At 43.4% G+C, this 21,597-nt stretch overlaps 1 protein-coding gene across 2 annotated transcripts in view; it reads right to left on the bottom strand.

Moving 5' to 3' along the window:
• Positions 1-9,451: 9,451 nt before the first annotated feature.
• The window catches only part of MYLK (myosin light chain kinase), a 176,846-nt gene continuing 164,700 nt past the window's right edge, over positions 9,452-21,597 (bottom strand). The window contains exons 31-33 of one of the 2 annotated variants that reach the window (XM_014545250.1): positions 16,367-16,496; positions 14,500-14,631; positions 9,452-11,486 (exon numbers count right to left, since the gene is read on the bottom strand). In XM_014545250.1, the coding sequence (XP_014400736.1) occupies positions 11,236-11,486; positions 14,500-14,631; positions 16,367-16,496 (513 nt within the window). In that variant the 3' untranslated portion in view covers positions 9,452-11,235. The remainder of the gene's footprint in view (positions 11,487-14,499; positions 14,632-16,366; positions 16,497-21,597) is intronic. The other variant, XM_005873108.2, reaches the window with a different exon arrangement.

Raw genomic sequence — 21,597 nt, forward strand, 5'->3', positions numbered from 1 at the left:
TATATTTGGATGTAAGCAAGTCCTCTCCAGGAAAGGAAGTGGGGGAATCTTTATTATTTTGGACATCTCCAAGGAGGGAAATATGTCTAAGCTTTACTACACTGGAATAGCTCTGTAGGGTAGGAAAAAACCTTTTCCTCTATCTTCTTTGGTAGCTGGAGCCGTGCAAATTGAAATAACAAAGCAGAGATTAATAGGAGAGTAAGTTTTAGTTCATATGCATTCTGGAGGGACAAGAGAGTCACAGAAATGAAGGGAAAGCTCCAAAGAGGTGGTTATACCCAGAGGCTTGTATATCATTTTAACAAAGAGCAATACATTTGTCGAGAAATGACAAGACAAAGGAAAGGGGGTTTAGGTTTTTACGGGTAGTAAATTGTGGGAAGGTAAATATATGGAGAAAACTAATGGAAGATAAGGGTTATTTTCAGTAAAGTTTGTGATGCCTGGGTGGCCTCTCTGGGCTGGGAAGTTTAGCGTCTTATCTGGTGATTACAAGTTGTTCTGTTCTTCCTGGTATGAGAGAGAGATGGGGAACCAAAAGGGAAATTTATGTCCTGCCTTTAGGCAAATAGGGGGAGGAGAGAGAGCTTGGGAACCAAAAGGGAAATTTATGTCCTGCTTTTAGGCAAATGGGAGGAGAGAGAGCTTTTTCTGCATCTGCTATTTCTCAGTTGCCTTCAGCTTAAAATAGTCCTTATGCCAAAGTGGCATATTTTGGGGTGGCACATTCCGATCCCCTTCAACTCCTTATACAAACATTCTTGAATTGGTTTTAAATGCTTTCGATCAGAGACCTGAACTGTGTGGAAAGATGTTCAGAGGGAATCATCTCCCAATAGTAGTTCTATACGAAGGGTTTAAGGGTCTTTATTGAACTGTTCTATCAAACTTGCCCTAAGTTTGAAAAAATTTTAAATAAAAAAATGGGGAAACAATAATCCAGAGATGTATTAGACATGGAAATTGTTTAGAATATATTAAGTAGAAGAGTGGGTTATTCATGGTGTGTAGTAAGACCTTGATTTTATAATAGTTAGGTATGCGTGTGTTTAACTACAGTGAAAAGAAAATCTAGAAGGGGTTTTATGTTATTAGTGTTTATCTTTGGTTGAGTAAGAGCATCAGGTTTTTCTTTTTTTATTAATTTTCTTTTTGCCTATATGTATTTTTCTTTTTCCCCTATGAGTGGTTTTGTGAGTAAATTTTTTTTTTAACTTTATCAAAACTAGAATCCCTTTCTGTCTTCTAGTGGGAATAGATATCAGTGATCCTCCCCCCCCCCCCATCTTGGATATACTTAAACAGCCCTAAAAAGTGGGGAGGCAAGAGGGTGAGAGAAAGAGAAAGAAAGCATCAGGGGAGTAAAGAGAAGAGACCTAGGAGAAGAGACAGGTCTGGGAGGATTTTTCAAGTGAAATGCTGATCAATATAAACTCCCTTATTTACCTTCCTTACAAAATCAGTAAATTCTCTGATGTTTTTGTATGTATGGAATTTCTGGAAGCTCAAAGAAAACGAAGAGGAGACAATAGTAATATGGGTTACATTTTGGGTGCTTCCTGGGATTTTCAAACTAAAGTACGCTGTCTAGTTATATTTAGGATTAAATCGTTACCTAGAATAGTGGTTCTCATACTCTTAAAAAGTATTGTATTGAGGACTATAAAGAGCTTTTCTTATTTATTTATTTACTTACTTATTTTTGTTAATTCTCACCCAATGATATTTCCCATTGCTTTTTGGAGGGAGGTGGAGAGAGAGAGAGAGAGAAACATCAATGTGAGAGAGTCACATCGATTTGTTGTCTCCTGTACCTGGGGTGCCGGGATTGAGCTTGCAACCGATACATGCCCTTGACCAGAATGGAACCAACGACCCTTCAGCCACAGGCTGGCATTCAAAACACTGAGCAAAACTGGCCAGACAAGAGCTTTTATTTATGTGGGTTATAACTATTTGATATTATCCATATTTCTAATGTTTAAGAGATTTACCAGAGAACAGGTTAATTTGTAATTCCAATTTAAAGTACAAATTGTGGCACATTCTTTCTCTCTCGTACTTTTCTCCTCTCCTTCCCCCAGGCACCCTTGTCTGCCTCTCTTTCCTAAGTTCCAAGTTTCCTAAGTGCCTCTGTGACTCCTTTCCTGAGTACAGGCTCCCCTTTTCTATTTCCGTGACTTTCCAAGCAAACTTCCTCTTATAATTTGAAAAAATAAAAATGTATATATTGTGTAACTGATTTAGACTTGGAATTCAAAGTTTAACTCTTACTAAATTTATAAACAGTATTGGACCATTAAAAAGAAGTTAAGTTCCATCGTGTTTATACATTTAATTATGAGACTTATTTTACTTGAGAAGGTATTTGCTAGTCACTTTTCTTGGAAAGTTTTGTTATAATTGAAGGAATGAAAATGAAATGTGTTTATTACATTTATGAAGGCAACTTAAAAATGTTTAGAGTAAAAAAATGAATATTACATCTTGGTAGATTTATAAATCTACCAAATCAGATCTGGGAATTGAATTTAAAAGTTTAAGAACTAGGCTTTAAAATTTGCAACATTAACAGGTAAAATAGTAATTTTAAAAAACCAGAGTAGTTTCTGAATAATCTTTTATGTGCACAAAATTGCGCCCAAATGCATAAAATAGCCTTATTGACAAGTTTATGAGAGTCAGATTGTTTTATTGAGAAATTCCTGCATATGTGAGTCATTTCTCTGGGCTGTCTAATTTTCCCAGAAAAAAAAATTCTCCAATCTCCTGCACATGCAGAAATAATCTGCAGCTACAGGGGTGGCTTCACAAGTGCATAACTTGTATAGTCGCACTTAGAACTCACATTTGTTGTAATGCTCTGCTGTCACTATCTTAAAATTTTTTTAAAAATATATTTTATTGATTTTTTACAGAGAGGAAGGGCGAGGGATAGAGAGTTAGAAACATCGATGAGAGATAAACATCGACCAGCTGCCTCCTGCACACCCCCCACTGGGGATGTGCCCGCAACCAACGTACATGCCCTTGACTGGAATCGAACCCAGGACCCTTCAATCCGCAGGCCGACGCTCCATCCACTGAGCCAAACCCGTCAGGGCTATCTTAAAATTTTTTAATACTTTTTAAAACAAGAAGCTCCGTGCTCGCTTTGGCAGCACATATACTAAAATTGGAAGGATACAGAGAAGATCAGCATGGCCCCTGTGCAAGGATGCCACGCAAAGTCGTGAAGTGTTCCATATTTAAAAAATAAAATAAAAATAAATAAAACAAGAAGCCCCACATTTTTATTTTGCACTGGCCCTGCAAGTTCTGTAGCCGGTCCTGCCTGGCAGTCAGAGTTCTGGCAGCCACGCAGTGGGAGAGGACTGGAGTCTCAAGGCTCTTTATGTAGCTCCCCAGCCCCCGCATCTCCCACCCTCGGTTGTGCCTGTTGTCCACCAGTCCACCGCCTCTCCGGTGTAATTTTAAGAGATCCCCTTTTCTGCCAGGCTGGAGAGGGACTGCCAGAGGCCACGTGGGCTAGAGGAGAAGGTGGAGGGGGGTTGGCCTAATTCCTCTACTTTTGGCTAGTTCTGTGATAGGACTCAGCCTGCTTTTTGAGGCTTTCTTCTCTGTGGACATTTGCAAAGTGGAAAAATTTAAACAAAATTAATTACCAATTATTCTGTTGCCAACTTTTGTCTGGCTCTCTCATTCTGTGCTCTTGTGGGTTTATGCCTTTTGTTCCTTTAGTTTCATTTTAGTGAGGTTTTGGGAGACAGGAGATAAATGCAAGTGTCCAATCTGCCGTGTATGACCACTAGTCTCAATTGTTTCCATAGAAACAACTAGTCTTTTTTTTTTTTTGGCACCCATTTTTGTTGGTTTATATAATACTTAGTTAAATTATATAATTACAATTACAAGTAGAACTAGCATAAATAAATTTAAGAACAAACCCAATTGACACTTGCTTGGTAAATATACAACTCAGTTAATGGGAACAGAAGTGTGTGGGCATCAGTTAATTTATTTTACAGAGGAAATGAAAACTGTGGTTAAGTGGGGCAAGTTGACTTAAATGGAGATTTACTGAGCTTATGCTTTAATTGAATATAAGACATTCATAAAGAGGGTGCATTATTAAAAGTCAAACAATTTGGCTCCTTGGACAACCAATTGAACTTTAAAGAAGCTTATCTGTCTTTAAAAACTCGAACAAACAAATGCTTTTCTGGTATCAGGCAGTTCTCTGCACTTTGACCATGGATATTACTGATGTGTTCAGATGACCTCCTGGACTATGGACCCTTATCTGTCCTAACTCCTAATTGTCCTATCCTACCTCTGCCTTGAGCTCCTAGTTGGATGTTTGACCTGATTTGACCTTGAAGATCTTGGTTTGAGCCCTAGTTGGTTTGGCTCAGTGGATAGAGCGTCAGCCTGCGGACTGAAGGGTCCTGGGTTCGATTCCAATCAAGGGCACATGCCCGGGTTGTGGGCTTGACCCCCCAGTAGGGGGTGTACAGGAGGCAGCCAATCAATGCTTCTCTCTTTTTCCCCTCTCCCTTCCTCTCTGAAATCAATAAAAATATATTTAAAAAAGAAAATAAAAAGATCTTGGTTTGCATCAGTGAATTGATACCTTACATTCCCTTTGAGGCTCCCTTGAGAGGTACCTGTTTTCTCCAGTCTCTTCTTTAGGGCAAAACTGACTTGCCTTCCTATTGGCTTCCTCCTTTGTAGGAAGTCAGCTTTCAGCTTCTCTGCTCTTAACTCAGTTACCCACTCACCTATTTGCTTTCCATCTTCCAAGCTTCTGATATTTTTCATGTCCTCTCATATTGTCTTTGAAGGGTTTATAGCTTTAAAAAATATTATTCCCTTACTCTCCATTTAATGGAGGATCTAAAGGGAACAGAGATACTGCTTGTCTTCAGTAGTTCATGTTTGGCCTTCTCTCTCTATGAAAACTTGCCATTCTCTAAACTCTTGATCTGGTTCTCTAGAAAACAGGACCCTCCATTTTTGAGCTTTCTAGACGATTTAAAAAACGGTATCTATCCAGCCTTTTCCTGAGACTGTATAGCAGAGCTCTCTTTGATCTGTGGTTAATACGCAGTCAGAAAGAAACCAATGTGAATAAGCTTTTGTAAATATCAATTAAAAACCAGGGAACTTTGGGGGGTAAAGACTAAGTGCGATTAGTTTAAAGTCAAGCTTACCTGAAAAATTTCCTCTTGACTGGAAAATAAGACTCATAAGGTCAGATGAGCTATTACCTTTGGGTCTGATGAAGAGTACTTAAGAGCTGGGAGTTAAAAATTCCCATTAGAACAAGAGGGCAGTTGTAGCCTTTCCTAAACTCACAGCAATTATTTTTTGTGCAGTTGCATGGGCACTTTGTTTCAAAAGTCATTTATTTGGGGGGGGGGATTTAAAGTATTCTTTCCATCATTTATTATATGAAAGTATCTTTTTCACATATCTGTTTTATTTCTGCAGAAGTATAACCAGTTCCTTGAGCATTATCAGAGGATCTTTGACTTATCTTAGCATCTCTGGGTACCAGAATGAATAGGGGCTTTCCATAAGGATGAGGTAGCATGCACGAGCTCATTTAATTTTTATAACAACCTGTCAGGTGTATGAATGGAATTTCTGGAAGCTCAAAGAAAACGAAGAGGAGACAATAGTAATATGGGTGGAATGTGGCTAGTAATAGTAATAGTAATAGTAATAGTAATAGTAATATGGCTGTCAGCGCATGGGAGTGGGCTGCAGCAGGAGTGGGGCTGTGGCAGACAGGACCGGGAACTATTTGTTACTCTAATTTTATGCTGAGAAAACTGAGGCACAGGCTACGCAGTTCCAGTAAGAGGTACAATTGGAACTGATTCTCCTTGGCTGATTAACCAGGTTAGCTAGATCCTACCCTAGTATCTTGCATTTGCCTTCAATGAACAGGTGAAGAGCTTTCTGGAGAGAGAGATCTGGGGCTTCAGGGACCTTACCAAATAGGTTATATGACTGCTTGCTAATGTTTGATGAATTTGGCCTGAGGCTATTTTTCACTGTAACATAGCATCTGGAGCAAGGCTGTGGAAAAGCCCTATCGCTCAACCGATGTCTTGACTATTGGTGGCTACAAACGTCTGCCCAGAAGCAGCTAATAAATGTGAATGACCAAAGTGACAGGTTAATTTGTAACCTCCTTCTTTCTTAGTTATATCCAACTGGAAGAAATCTAGTCCCAGAGAGACAGATGATATGAGGATTTATTATACACTTCTGTGCGGTCACTATTGGGGCTATAGTCTCTGACATGAAGCCCTCCCTGCGATGTGTGAGCAGTTAGAACATGGGCAAGGACTATGGGCTAAAATTTCAAACAACCAGCAGTTAGAAATTTAATGTTGTCTCCAAGCACTATAGATCTCCTGGATATTTCCAATTCCAATGGGAAGGAAGTTATGATCAAAGCCACTGAAGTTAAAATGATTGTTGCTTCAAGGATGGCCCCTCCCCTTCCTTTTGGTTCACTGTCAAGGAAATTCCGTCCCAGTGACCCTGTCTCTCTCCTTCTCTGCATCTATCTCATCTGTCCCCACTGGGTGCTCCCCTATCTCAAGTAGCTCCAAGTTCCAAACACACAGGAGATTTTTGGCCTAGGTGGTTGTTTCATATCACAGGTTATCTGGTAACTGCTTGTGGATTGCAGGCCTATTTAGATTTTGTGGTGAGAAGCACAGAACTGGTAGTTTAAAATTTTCTTAAAAAGTGAAAAAATGTATATATATAAAACCCTAAAATGCAAATAGACTGAACAGTGGAACAACCGGTCGCTATGATGTGTGCTGACCACCAAGGGACCGTGGCGGGATGGTGGAGCAGGTGAGCGGGGGCACCTGACCAAGGTGGGGCACTGGTTGCTGTCATTGGGGCAAGCCTCTGGTGGTTACTGAAAATTCTTTGCTCCTGTGCACTGCGGTCCCACCCAGCACTTGCACCCACTGCCGGCACCAGAGCTGCTGCTTGCACCCACTGCCGGCGCCGGCCCTGATCACTTGGTGCCGTCAGTGGGTGCAAGCGGTGGCTGCCGGCCCTGATCGCCCCTGAGGACTTCTCCACCTCTCCCTGCTCCTGAGGGACGATTTGGGTGGGCAGCCGCCTTTTGCACCCACTGCCAGCGACAATCCCACTCACACCTGCTGCTGGTGCCCAGCGCTGGGCCCAATTGCTCAGCGCCATCAGTGGGTGCGAGTGGGGCAGGTGCTGTCAGCGCATGGGAGTGGGCTGCAGCAGGAGTGGGGCTGTGGCAGACAGGACCAGGGGCCGCGGAGGGAGGGGCCAGGTGGGGCCACGGAGGATGGGCTGAGACCCGCCCCTATGTCCACTGCAGCCTCAAGGCCCACAGTGCCTTTCAAGGTGCACGAATTCGTGCACTGGGCCTCTAGTATGAATATAATTAATGAAGAACAATAACCTAAGTATTGAGTTTACATTATTCAATATAATTGATGATGCTATAGACCAGGGGTGGGCAAACTTTTTGACTCGAGGGCCACAATGGGTTCTTAAACGGGACCGGAGGGCCGGAACAAAAGCATGGATGGAGTGTTTGTGTGAACTAATATAAATTCAAAATAAACATCATTACATAAAAGGGTACGGTCTTTTTTTTTTTTTAGTTTTATTCATTTCAAACGGCCGGATCCGGCCCGCGGGCCATAGTTTGCCCACGGCTGCTATAGACCATACTCCCCTTCACAGTAATTTGAAAAGTGATATGTACAGTTAAGGTAAAATTTGGAGTTTTTTCTTTTCCTCAGTCTATCTAGAATAGTGCTGTCCGATGGAACTGTACAGAAAGTTCTAATCTGTGCTGTCCAAGAAGGTAGCCACAAGTCAGTCACATATGACTACTGAAAACTTGGAATGTGGCTAGTACAACTGAGGAACTGAATTTTAGATGTTATTTTAATTAGCCACTTGTGATTCATGGTTACCATATTGGTCAGAACAGACCTGGGATACAGTGAAAGATCTTATAACAGCATAGTCTAGATTCTGCTGCAGCCACAGAGAACCCTAGATTCTTTGTGATTTATAAGAATAAATGTTTACTTCTTGTTTGTGTTCTGTACCTGGGGAGCCAGGTGGGTAAAGCAGCCACATCTCACATGTTGGCAGTCATTGTGGAGAGTTCTGTACCAGGACACAAATGCTCTGGCCCATGGGGATGCACATCACTTCTGCTCACAGCTCACTGACCAGGACCAGTCACAGGGCCCCAGTGAGCTAGGAGCAGGAGTGCAGTCCTAACTGTGCCGGGGCAAAGAGCCTCAGTAATGACTGCTACAGACATTAGCCTCCTTCTTAAAATACAGAAAAAGTTCCCAAGGGGTAAGGAAAGTAGTATTACTTGCGTTTTCTTGAAAAGAAGAGAGTTGAGTTTCTTTAGAATTTAATTATCTTTCACATTCTGGATACTCACTGCAGAGATTTATAAAAAGCTGGTAAAATGTGAAAAGTAAAACTCAAAAATTTTGAGAAAAAGAAAAAGAGACTTTGTATAAGTTCAAACTGACAACAGTCAGCATGTCTTTTTAGTTATACATAGAAATATCATTTGATATGAAGCTCTGCAATGTAAGGAACAATCTGTGGATTATTCTTTATATGTTTGGGATGAAAATGGAACAGAAGAAAGTGTATTTGTGATTTTTTTTTATAGTACAGAATATATATGATACATTTTTCACCAGCAAGCAATAAAAAGTCCTTTTCTTTAAAAAAAAATAATTTTCTCACTAGGAATATTGGCAGATTGTGGTTGCCTTAAAAATGAAAAGAAAAACCAAAAAACTGGATGAATGGATTGTTTCTTTCCAGACCATGTGGGATCATAGAATTATCTAGTACAACATTTAATGGCATGTCTTGATTCTTTCTATAACATTTACAATATTGTTTGGATCTCCAGACATGGGGAAGTCACCATCTGATATCTGATAACAGACTTCCTATAAAGCAGGAGGACAGTATCCTGGTAACAAATACTTCAATATCAAGACATGGAAAGATGGCACTTGGCAGCTAATAATGAGTTGCATCAAAGTTACAAATGCAAACCAAGCCCTGGTAAATAATATTAATGATGAGGATGATTTTGCCACATGCTGGAAATGTCATGTAGATTTTAGTACTATGAGGACACTATAGATATCGGAAGCGTAACTGAACCAAACTGATGCTCGAGAGAAATTCTGAACTAAGTGTGCAAATTAGGCTACCTAGTATATACAAGAACTAAGTCATCCTGCTCCTTATTGAAATGCAACCAGAATTGCCATTTATGCAGCACAACATCTATTTTCCGTTTCCAGGGTCTATCTGGGTAGTCTACAACTGGTGGCATGGGAAGAAAGAGAAGGCTGCAAAGACTGAACAAAAAGTATGCATTGTGGTATCCTTTATTTAAAAATTGTGAGCTAACTACAGTTGTAGTGTTCTCATTTACCATTCTGATGGCATAATAAACTGGGAGAACATTAACACAATTTCAAGAAGGCATCAAAAACCTGTAAACAAACGTACACACCACACATGCACACACACATACAACACACACACACACACACACACCAAGATTATAGTCTAAACACAAAGTGATGAAGACAAGCTCTGAATACTCTAAATCAAATTAAAAACCCTTTGTTATAATAAACTGTGGCAAAAGTGTGGCTATTATGAAAAATATTGTAACTGTTTAAAAAGCAAAAAGGAAAATACTGACAATTTGAAATTAGCAGCAAAAAGCAGATAAGATAGAATGGAGGATAACATAAGACTAAGTAATAGCAAAATTCTAATGTTGATACCGTGTAGGATTGCACTGAATTAAGATCGATTCTTGAGGAACTATTAAAAAGTCCCTTGAAATATTAAATCGCTGCACTTTACAAACAGTGGACAAAAATAAAACATTTGGAATGTTACACACACACACACACACACACACACACACAGAAAATGTATTAGGCATATCAGTTTATGGTCTTTGTTTAAGACCTTCAAAAAGTTTTATAAAGAAAAATTTAAGTGCCAATGTAGTGAAAGAAAGTTAAAAGTTCCTAAAGATGCACGTCTGATGCATTTATTGGGTCTGAGAATATATTTTGAGGTTGGGAGCAAGGCATGTTTGATGCACATTCAAGAAAAAAAAAAACACATCGTGGAATCTATAGGGTAGGTAGAGTTCTCTGAGGGTGTTTAGAATGAAGGTGTGTCAAACTCAGACTATCCTGAAGGAGACTCCAAAGTATGTAGAGTTCTATAGCTCTTCATCAGCTGAAATGTTTCATGGTGGCCAATAAATAAGACTAACTTTTCAGCAAACTGGTTTTCATACAAACACAAAAATCTTTACCACACATGCAGAGCTGATAGTCTCTAACAGCACAAATATGACTCCTGGTTTCAGAAGAAAAGCACATTAGCAAGGATATTTTCCCCCAGGAGTTCTTATAAAAATGTCTGAAGCTGCTAGATACCTGCAAAGAGGGGATAAGTTTAGATTGCCTACTGATTTTAGAAGGAGGTTTTATTTTCCTAAGGAAGCCAGTCTTCTGTGAGCAGGGGACCTGTCTTCAGAATCTAAGTGTAATGTCCTTAGTGCTTAAACTCATGGCAAGCTCAGATCCAGAAAAACGGGCAGGCAGAAGGGGGAATGAAAAGTCTGAATGTCTACAGTATAGTTTGGAGTAAAATGTGCCTTGTAAGTTAAAACGGCTCAACTGCTTTCAGACTGAAGGGCTGCAGCCTGGAGGAGACCCAGTTCTCTGGAGTTAGGAGCTGGGAGAGAGACCCCCGTCTCCAGGGGCCTCTGGGCTGACCCGGGGCCGCGGGGCTTTATTTTTTATGAGTGTTTCAAATTTGTGACTTTGCCCAGAAAAATACTTCTTTTGGTTACTTTATCTTTAAAATCAACTGGTCGGCCAAGTTACTGGTGATTTCTCAAAATGAAATCTAGATGTACTAGTATCTTAAGGTGCCTGCTAACTGAAATTAATGCCCATCAATAACACTGCTAGGTACGAACTGCTGTTGCTAAGAACTGACCCTAAAATGACCTAACTAGGTAATCTATCACACTAGGTGCTTTTACTATCTTGGGGTTTTGAGCATTAGAGAAATAGTTTTTGTACTAAGACTTAGAAACTGCTTCTCTCTGGCTTTGTTTCACTCTTCCTCTTCTTCCTCTTCCCCTTCTCCTTCTCCTTCCTCCATGGTTTCCACAATGAGTTCCGCTGTGCAGGTGGCTTCTCCGAGACTGTTGACAGCCTTGCAGGTGTACTTGGCATCGTCATCCCCGCACACATCGCTAATGATTAAAGAGCAGTTCCCATCCTCATCGTAGTCTATCTGGAAGTGGCGGGACTCCCTGATGGACTGGTCGTCTTTGAACCAGACGACCTCAGGGTCTGGGTATCCTGCATCACAGGGAGGGAACACAGGTAGCAAAAACTGTCATTCAAAATTTCGTATCAGTTCATGCAAGGAACTCTCAAGCTACTAATGCAGTAACGGGAAAAAACGACGACGTTGCCTTTTAGCAGCTGCTTTGATATTGACGTTTGAACCGAACTGTATTGTAAATACTAATATATAAAACCCTGCGTGAAGTGTTTCACAGTCATCCCCTTTCCCATCCATGTGGGGCCTGCCCCCTCCCCCCCACCCGCCACACACACACACACACACACACATGCAACCCAGGAATGTGCCCTTGACTGGAATTGAACCTGCGACCCTTCACTCCGAAGGCCGATGCTCTATCCACTGAGCCAAACCAACTAGGGCCCCCTCCGCATTTTTTTCAATTCTGCTGCTCTCTTAGATGAACTTTTCCCACGAAGTTAGGGAAGATGATTGCCGGCAGCTCTGGGTTTCCACGGTCTGTGTTTACTAACCCAATGAAAGATATTCTTTCTCAGTGTCCATATATCAATCCCAAAGAAGGGTTCCAGTTTCCTCAGTTGGACCAATTACTGCTGCCATGAGGTGTGGGCACGGTGACGCACACACACAGACGCAGAGTGCTACCTGGAACACCAGCCCACCTCCAGTGACACGCCCAGAGCCAGTTATCTTCTGGGATGAAATGAAAATTTTTCATCTTGTATAAAAGTTGAACTTAAATACATTTAATAAAAATGAAGATTCAGAACAAATGGGTGCAAGGGACCTTTTGGGGGTGAGGGAAAGGCTCTAAAATTGGACTATGGTGATGATTGCACAATTCTGTAAATTCACTAAAAACAATTGAATTGTACACTTAATATAGGTAAACTATATGGTGTGTTAAGTTATAACTCAAAGCTGATAACAGCTCTATAAAATGCAAGTTAGAGGAGCTGCTAATACTGCTAAGAAAAAGAAAGCAGTATTTGTCTTAGTCTGATCCAAAGTCATAATCTGCCTCTAGATAACTGGAAATGGATCACATTGATTAGCCTCATTTTATGAATTAACCATGTTTCTGCAAAGTCCAACATTAAAAAAATACACACACACACATTATGCCTTTAAAATACAGGATGAAGCAAAAATAGGTTTACAGTTGTGGTTGTTCATATGGAAAATAATAATAAATGATACAAGAATAAACTGCATTTCACATGCAACTGTAAATCTACTTTTGCCACACCCTGTATATTATAATTCTAACTGATTTGTTCTTAAATTATTTTTAAAATCTTTATTGTTGAGAGTATTAGTAAGTCCCCCCTTTCCCCTTCCCCATTACCTCTTCTTGTTCTTAAATTTTGAAGAAGTACTTTTATAGGAAAAAAATTGTAACCACAACCAGAATAAAAATTCTATATTAGAACTTAAGAATTCTAACATTCAAGTAGAATTTTATTTCAATTAAAACAGCATCCATATGCTTTAATTTCCCCTCAGTGCTCCAGTCAAAGTTATGCAAATACCAAAGAAATAATTCCAAACAGAAAAGTGCAAAGATGACTGTCATTATGTTCTAATAATTTTTTGAAATGGAAAAAGGAGCCCTGCCAGAGTGGCTCAGTGGTTGAGCGTCAACCTATGAACCAGGAGGCCAGGGTTCGATTCCCGGTCAGGGCACATGCCCTGGTTGCGGGCTCAATCCCCAGTGTGGGGCGTGCAAGAGGCAGCTGATCAATGATTCTCTCTAGTCATTGATATTTCTATCTCCCTCTCCCTCTCCCTTCCTCTCTGAAATTAATAAGTATATATAAAAAGAAAAAGAAGAAAGGAAAGAACTTCGGAAGACCCAACGACAATGGTGGTGGTGAGTCACAGGCTGTGGCCCCAGAGCTTTCAGCAGAACCCCAACCTGAGCCTTTCCACACTAGCAAAGGCAGCACATCACATTTTAAGAATTGAATGAAAAGAAAGATTATGGTGGGCAAGGCATTTACAAGGCATTTTGATACTACAACGACACAGGTGAAAAATTGTTTTTTCATTCCTAACTTTGGGTTACTTTATCCAAAAGACATTATGTGGCCATATTGCTAGAGAATCTTACAAAATGCTTTGTTCTGACTGCTGTCATTGGCAGTGAGGTCTTGAGCAAGTTGCTTGATGAACACCTGTGCTTCATTTGGTCAGACTGACATGGAAGATAACCCTCCACTCTGGTTGGCACACGACAGTCACTGACTTGAAGCCAATCTTATCTTGCCCTTTATCTTTCTAGGATGTTGCAGTCTATGGAAACTGAAATGCTTTGTGTCACCACCATTGCTAATTTCTCGTGTGCTATGCTAAGATCCCTTAAGGTCCCTTGAGCTCCAACAGCGCACGATTCTATGGCCACATTGTCCTGCCAGCAGCGACGCATGGGGAAGACGGCACCGGTGTCTGGATCCCAGCTTCCCTCCGTTTGAAGTCACACTGCATGCTCTCTGCTCTTATCAGTCCCACAACTTTTCCCTTGACTCCGTCACATCCTTAAAGGACTTAAAAGGTTTCTCTTTTCACATATCAACTAAGAATCCCCAGAGCCACTCAGGACATCAGACGTCATCTTAGAGGTGAGGGCCTGAGGCTCAGAGAGTCAGATCACTGCCCAGGCCTCATAGCAGAGCTGCTGACTCCACAGCCCGTGCTCCGGGCCAGCCTCCCTCTGAGAGCCTTTAGGGGCACATGCTCCCCAGGAACTTGAAACTTCATTTCATTAAGCAGGCTCCATGGTCACATACTATCGTCCACGACAAATCACTTTAACTCGGGTCTAGTGGCTGATGGAAGTAAGTGAAATGTCAAATCTGCCCCTGGTAAGTCACTGACGGCACTAACCTTCAGGGTGGAGTGGGGGCATTGGGCCAGCTCCTCCTGACCCAGTTTCCCTCAGAGCCTGGCTTACCCAATGGCTCCCAGAACTGACATCGTGCCCAGGGCACACAGTAGGGGCCCAGCAGCCCCCAAACCCCTTTTGTAGTCACAGCTACAACTTACCTTCAATCTTGCAGTCAAATCTAGCAGCACTTCCCTCCACCACTTCTAAATCACGAATGGTCTTAGAGAAATAGGGTTTTACATGGGGCTTTTCCTCAGCAACAGCCTCCAGGAAAGCTTGGGCGACATCTCCTAGAAGACAGGGAGAGGACATGGTCACCCCTTCACTCCTTGTTCTTTCCTCTCCCTTAGTTTAAAAAAGCTGACTTTAAATTTTTTAAAAAAGTAGCTCCAATTTAGCAAATAATGCAGCTTAGAGGACTGAATCATCAGCACACCTTTCTCCTGGGGATAGGTTGGCCAGCTGCCATGTGGTTTTGGCAGAAGAGAAAACTGTGACTAAACGGGAAATGTTTGGACTCCCCCTTCCCTTACGCTGACACATTGAAAAAAGAAATAATCTTCAACAAGGATTTTGGCTATATTTCAAGCTGTTTCAGGATTCAGTGGAGGGTGTCTAAGAAGGACTGAGCCACACCAGCCTTCCTGGTCTCCCTGCAGAGCAGGCCTTCCCTGCTCCTGAGAAGGGAGGAACCAGGTCCTTGAGGCCTCTTCCACTTGCCAGTTCTGTTGTCCTCACTTACATTGCTCCACGGTGCATGAGAGCAGACCGGGACTGGGATTGGTCCAGGGAAAAGCTAGAACTTGGAGGGGCTCCTGCATGCTATCCCTCTCCCCTTTAGGCTGGTTGTGGGTCATCTGGGAGTGGCGGGAGTGGGTCAGGAGCGACTCTGTCCCCAGCTACATCAGGAAGCCCAGTACGCGGCCTGGCCGATGACCCTGCCTTTGTGCTTCTCACCTTTGGGTACCAATGGCACCAGGCAGCGGGGCTGGAGGGGTGTCGCTGGCCAAGCAGGCACCTCGAGAAGATAAGGGCCAGACCCTGCATCAATCCGATGCAGGAAGAGGCAGAGGCATTCACTGAGGAGATGGATGGGGCAACGTCTCCGAGGGCAAGTAACTTACCCCGAGGATCTCTAGGAGCAGCCCTTCCAGTCACGTTTTAGTATTTTAAAGAATGCCAAACAAATATGGACTATATGAGTTAATTTTCCTTTCAAAGAAAAAAACAAAGACTAAAAACAATATTTTTGTCTGACCGGCATGGCTCAGTGGTTGAACATCGACCTATGAGCCAGGAGGTCATGGTTCAATTCCCAGTCAAGGCACAAGCCTGAGTTTCAGGCTCCATCCCCAGTGGGGGACAGGCAAGAGGCAGCCAATCAATACAAAGACTAAAAACAATATTTTTGACCGGCATGGCTTAGTGGTTGAACATCGACCTATGAGCCAGGAGGTCATGGTTCAATTCCCAGTCAAGGCACAAGCCTGAGTTTCGGGCTCCATCCCCAGTGGGGGACATGCAAGAGGCAGCCAATCAATGATTCTCTCTCATCATTGGTATTTCTATCTCTCTCTCCCTCTCCCTTCCTCTCTGAAATCAATAAAAATATATTTTAAAAATAATAAAAACAGGATATTTTGAAAAAATAAACTACATGTGATTGAAGCTTTATATTTGCTTAATATATAAGTAGTACTTTTGTAATGAGAAAAATGGGAGGTTTGAATAAATCTTTGCTAAGTCTTATGTACAACATAGAAAGAATAGAGGTTATCTAGTTCTAGTAGACAAATAATAACTTTACTTCGGAAAATAGTTAAACCCAAGTTAAACAATTAAAGAGTAATTAGGCTTAGTAACTATTGTCAGAGCAACCTAAAAGTAGTTCTGAATTTAATCCTTGTAGACTGTATTACCAAACAACAGCCCACCCCCAAAATAAACTCCTCAAAATGCCCCTCCATCCCCCAGCCCTTCCTTCCTCACCACCAGGGAGGAGGAAACCCTCCCGGAGCTCCTTACCTTCCGATTCTAGTTTTTCTGCGTTGAGAGGGCTGGTTGGTGATCCTGTTGAGGACTTCCTGCCACTGAGCCCTGAGATCATTGCCATAGAGGACAGTCTTCCAATGGCTCTCACAGCATTGCCCGTTTTCTGGAAAGCAGACACTGGGGTTGGCCTCGGGCGGTGCCTCTGGGTCCTGCGGGGCAGTGGGGCTCAGGGAGGAGAGCCCAGCCCAGCAGAGGCAGCCGTCCGTGGAATGAGGGCCTCCCGAGTGCCGAGGTCCTGCCAGAGAAGTGCGCCCGACCTTGCTCTGCTCAGCACTATCAGTGTGTCAGAAGATGTTCGGAGAATGGAATGGGGCCTGGAACCGATGTGTGCGTTAATGTGACTAAACAAGGTCAACATGAGACAAAAACCCTTTTCATACTGTGCTCCAACTCCCATAAAAGGGAGAGTTTATATAAAGCAACTGCAGGCTGAGACAGCTCCAAAGACTTATTGCTGACGAGGCGCAGCAGGGCTGTTTCTCGTAAAACAATGCCAGTGACAGGATTGCAATTGGTCAAGAGGATCATTACTACAGATCCCACAGGTCCTCATGCAAGTGGGAAAGCAGCACACTATTGACCTCGTGTGAGTCGCTTAACCTCTCTGGGCTGGTTTCCTTCTCTGCATAAGGAGGGGTTGGACAAGACTCCAAGGTCTCACTTAGCTCTGTGGCTGATCCAGATACTTAAGAGATTTTGGGAAACAGTCTGGCTGGCTCAGCACAAGTCTATGAATGCAAGTGAAGCTCTGGAGGGTGCTCTCCCCTGGGGTACACCCAGGCATCAAAAAGCACACCGGAGAGATGCAAAGCAACGGCACTTTGCTTTTCTGAGTCGAGGCACCTTGGGAGTAGACAGAATTTCTGCTGAAAAGGAAGCAAGAACTTGAGATGCAAATTTCTTTGCAGTGTGAAAATCCTACCAAGCATAGGATTTAGGTCAAAAAAATCCCCAATAACATACAATGCATCTATGTTTCTTACCTTTAATTAAAGTTTCTTACTCCTTTTCTAAAGTCAATGGGAAAACTAAGATAAGAAACTAAAGTATAACCAACTGCTTCCACCCAAAGCATCTTTTCAGGCGCCCAGATGCTGTGCATCCAGAGAGCAGATGTTGGCGCAGACTGGCTGCTGAGAGAGGGAGGACACCAGCAAAGGGCTCCCACTCACCCACTGGACCTCAAACTGTGCCAAAGCCATTTCCCTCAAGTTACCGTCACACATTCAGGTATTTCAGTAAAGCCTCACAACTCTGGACTAGTTGGAAAGCCAGTATGCTTCAGTAAAAGGATTATTTCCAAAGTAAAGAATTTCAGGCCATTAAGGAATCATATAGAAAAGTGTGTGTGTGTGTGTGTGTGTGTGTGTGTGTGTGTATGTGTGTGTGTGGTTTAAGCAGTGGCCTGTGGCTATGGCCATGATCACTTTCTGTTGTCACATGCCACTGGTGTTGCAGACTGTTTTCATGCACTTTGGACAGACATTCCATCTTACCATCTTGCTCTGTCCTCTGCCCATCCACCCTCTCAAATACATCACTGTTGGTGTTGGTGTGCTTCTGGCCCTCTGTCACCGTGGTGAAACTGGGTCACTCTGAACAGAACCCAGGAAGCCCCGGGTGAAGGTGATAGGCGGGGGAAGCAGGTGAGAGACGATGATGGAGTAACAGCTCTGTGCAGAGGCACGGTGGCCCTGCAGAGAACGAGACCATTTGGCAATCTCGCGTGCTCTTCTGGAGGAGGCTGCCACATTGATCTGTTTGATGTGCTGGCAAAAGTGTTGAGAGACCCAGCTCTTCCCGTGGGCGCTTACTCTGACCTCAGGAACGTGTGAGAGACAGGCAGCCATCCATATAGAGTCAACATCAGGCCAAGCTGCTTCCTAGTCGGCCAGATTCTCAGAGTCTGCCCTTCCTTCTCCTCTCCCTGTATCCTTTATCCAATGCAGAGAGGTTTGCCCTCGCCAGGAGTCTCTAAATGCAGAGAGTTCATTCCCAAAAAGGGACTGGTTAGTTCCTGAACCACTGATTACTATGTGACCTTTTGCAAGTTTGTTCCCTTCTCTGGGCCTCATGTCCTTGAACCAGAAGATTCAAATCTCCCTGTAGCTCTACTCTTACACAGAAGCCTAGGATTCATGTTCGAGAATATGTAGCAGGGAACACCCCCCTGAGCCGTTGGGCTCCCTAATTCCAAACACCAGGATGGTCTTCACTTCCATGGTGTGGAATAATGAAGTATTTCCTCATCTATTAACAACATGACTAATATGAAGTTACCAGAACAAGGCAAACAAAGGAGTTACGATATTTCCGAGGAGGCGACAAATTCACATTAGCAAATAGACCATACATGGGAAAATTTTCCATCAGTTGGAGTGATATAACATATAATTTCTAAAACAGGGAGAAATGTATATGCTTAATAAGGGAAAAAATTTTAAATAATTTATGCCAGAATTCAATCTTTGGAAACTCATTTATGGGGGAAAAAATAGCGTGGCTCAGTGGTTAAGCATTCGACCCATGAACCAAGAGGTCTCCGGTTCAATTCCTGGTCAGGGCACATGCCCGAGTTGTGGGCTCAATCCCCAGTAGGGACCATGCAGGAGGCAGCTGATCAATGTTTCTCTCTCCAGGATGTTTCTATCTCTCTGTCCTCCCTCCCCCTCTCTCTAAAATCAATAAAAAACATATTTTAAAAAATTGGTAAGGAAGTTATTTGTCAGAACTGGAAAAGAACCATATTTGTATATACCTTTGAGTTGAAAATTGGTTGCTGTTTTACTTCATCAAAACCTTAGGAAATTTTTGGAACATCAAGGCAGCAACGTTTCAATTCCCTAAACTCCATCCTTGTTTGGAGGAAGCCTTTTTCTTGTTCGCGGGCAATGGCCAGGCTGGGTCCTGTGCTGCACACAGGCATGGTCTGTACTGGCCTCTCTAAGGCAGCAGCTCCCCTCCCCTGGGAGCCCGAGAGAGTGACTAACCAGCCTCACGGGCCCAGGACGGAGGGCTTTCCAGGATAAGGGTCTGTCAGTGCTAAAGCTGCGACAGTCCCTGGCAAGTGGGCAAGCTAGTTACCTACGAGCCAGCCTGCGGTCAGAGACCCTTTATACACCAACAGCCCCAGATCAGAGTTTCCCGAGACGTGCATGACATCCAAGGTGACTGCCAGGCGTACTCAGTGCTGCACTGTGCCCAAGGCTTTCCTCCCGATGGCCCTGTGGTCCGTGCTGCTGGGGTCTTCGTGGTTCCCAGAAAGTAAAGATGGTTGTCCCTGGGCCTCCAAACTCCTAGTCCTCTGCTTCTGGTTTTGCATGCAAAAGCCCTGTTATCCTGTTCCACTTGCTCACCCTCAAGGCTCTACTCACCACCATAGCTTTTAAAAACTCTTTCAGGTATAAGTGGAAGAACATACCTTCTTTCAGAATAATTTTATTTTAAGGTCAATAATATGATTAGCCATCTCCATGTTGCCTAGTGTATAGGGCTGTTTCCATGTTGCTTCCTTCCTTCTGGGCCTCTTATGAAAACCACATGAGAATGAAAACAAGGACCTTTCTCTTGGGCATCTGTAGAGAGTTCTGGGCTTGCCCTTTCCCTCCACCACCACCCACCCCCCTCTGTTTCCCTCCACCTCACCGGCTCTACCACACAGAACCTCACTGCTCTGACGGGGAACCTATTCCAGGACAGCTAAGGTGCTGGTGCCTGGAGTTAAAAATGTGGGGAACACGGCCCTGACTGGTTTGGCTCAGTGGATAGAGCATCGGCCCATGGACTAAAGGGTCCCAGGTTCGATTCTGGTCAAGGGCATGTACCTCAGTTGCAGGCTCGATCCCAGGCCCCTGTCTGGGCCCATGTGGAAGGCAACCAATCAATGTGTCTCTCTCATGTTGATGTTTCTCTCCTCTTCCCTTCTACTCTCTCTAAAAATCAATGGAAAAATATCCTCAGGTGAAAATTAACATAAAAAATGCGGAAAACGTTTTCCTAAGAGAGCAATGTAACATAAGATGGTCAGATGGAGCTGAACTGTCACCAGTGATATTATGCTTCAGGGACAAGACGGGTCAAAAGGGATTGTGTGGTCTACTTCTGTGAAGCCTAACCACCGTGTCTGTGGGAAAATCATTTCCAAAGGCTGCCACCCATATTAAAATATGACTTTAAAATTCCTTCTCTGAATTCTGCCCTTTTCTCCCAGAATTTCTGCCCCTCACTTCCAGAAAACCATCTGACTAATAACAGTGTAAACAAGAAAAAAATTTTAAGTGATTAAAATACCAGCAAATTAATGGTTCCCTGACCCCTTTGACTAAAAAATTCCATTTGCTTCCTCTCCCATTTGCTTATCTCTTCTCCACGCCTGTCCCGGGATGGGTGTGTCAACAGCAGATGCGCCTGCTCCCAGAGAGCCTGCAGCGAAGCTGCTGCCCCTTAACCACAGCCTGGCAGGCAGAGCCCAGTGCCACCGCTGAGGACTGCCCCACCCCACCCAGCACCTGCCTGCCCCAGAGATCCCACTATTTGAGATCTGTTGGCCACAGGACCATTAATAAAGTCAACCTTTGATTTTTGTGGCCCCGTCTTGCTTTGTTTTGTTTGTAAGAATATGTGCTACTCCGATTTCACTGGATGCTAACGGTGCCAGAGGGTAAGGTGAGCAGCACAGTCTTTCAACTTACCTGGCATTTGAGGGCGGCCAGGTCCACCTAACCCTTCAGACGGGGTGGGGGTGGGGTGAGCGTAGGGATCAAGAACTGACTCCCGCTGTGGGGAGCACGGCTCCTAGTCCCTTGTACCCCCCACCTGAAGCCCCTTCCCTGCCTCTGTGGGGAGTGTGGTTTCTGAGGGAACTGTTCAGTCATCCCGTGTAGCAGATGACCAGTGTCCCAGTTGCCCCTAAAACAATGGTTCCTTTTTCTCTGCCACAGGCAGGTCTAAATGCCCAGGTGCCTGACTGCCCAGGGAACAGATGGCTCCTTTCAGGTCAGCGTAACCCAGAGGTTCAGCCTCTGTGCCTTTCTCCTCCGTCTGTGCTGTCACCCGCTCTGTGCTCCGGCTCGGGCAGCGGCTGGCTCCATTCTCCTGCCCGTACTCACATATATGGTATGGAGAGCTATACCGATAGTTTATAATTCTTGTTGGGTGTTATGTCCTTTTATGTCTATTTGCTTCAGTCCCTCCACTACACTATA

The sequence above is a fragment of the Myotis brandtii genome, unplaced genomic scaffold (assembly GCF_000412655.1).
Source record: "Myotis brandtii unplaced genomic scaffold, ASM41265v1 scaffold4, whole genome shotgun sequence".
NCBI lineage: Eukaryota > Metazoa > Chordata > Mammalia > Chiroptera > Vespertilionidae > Myotis > Myotis brandtii.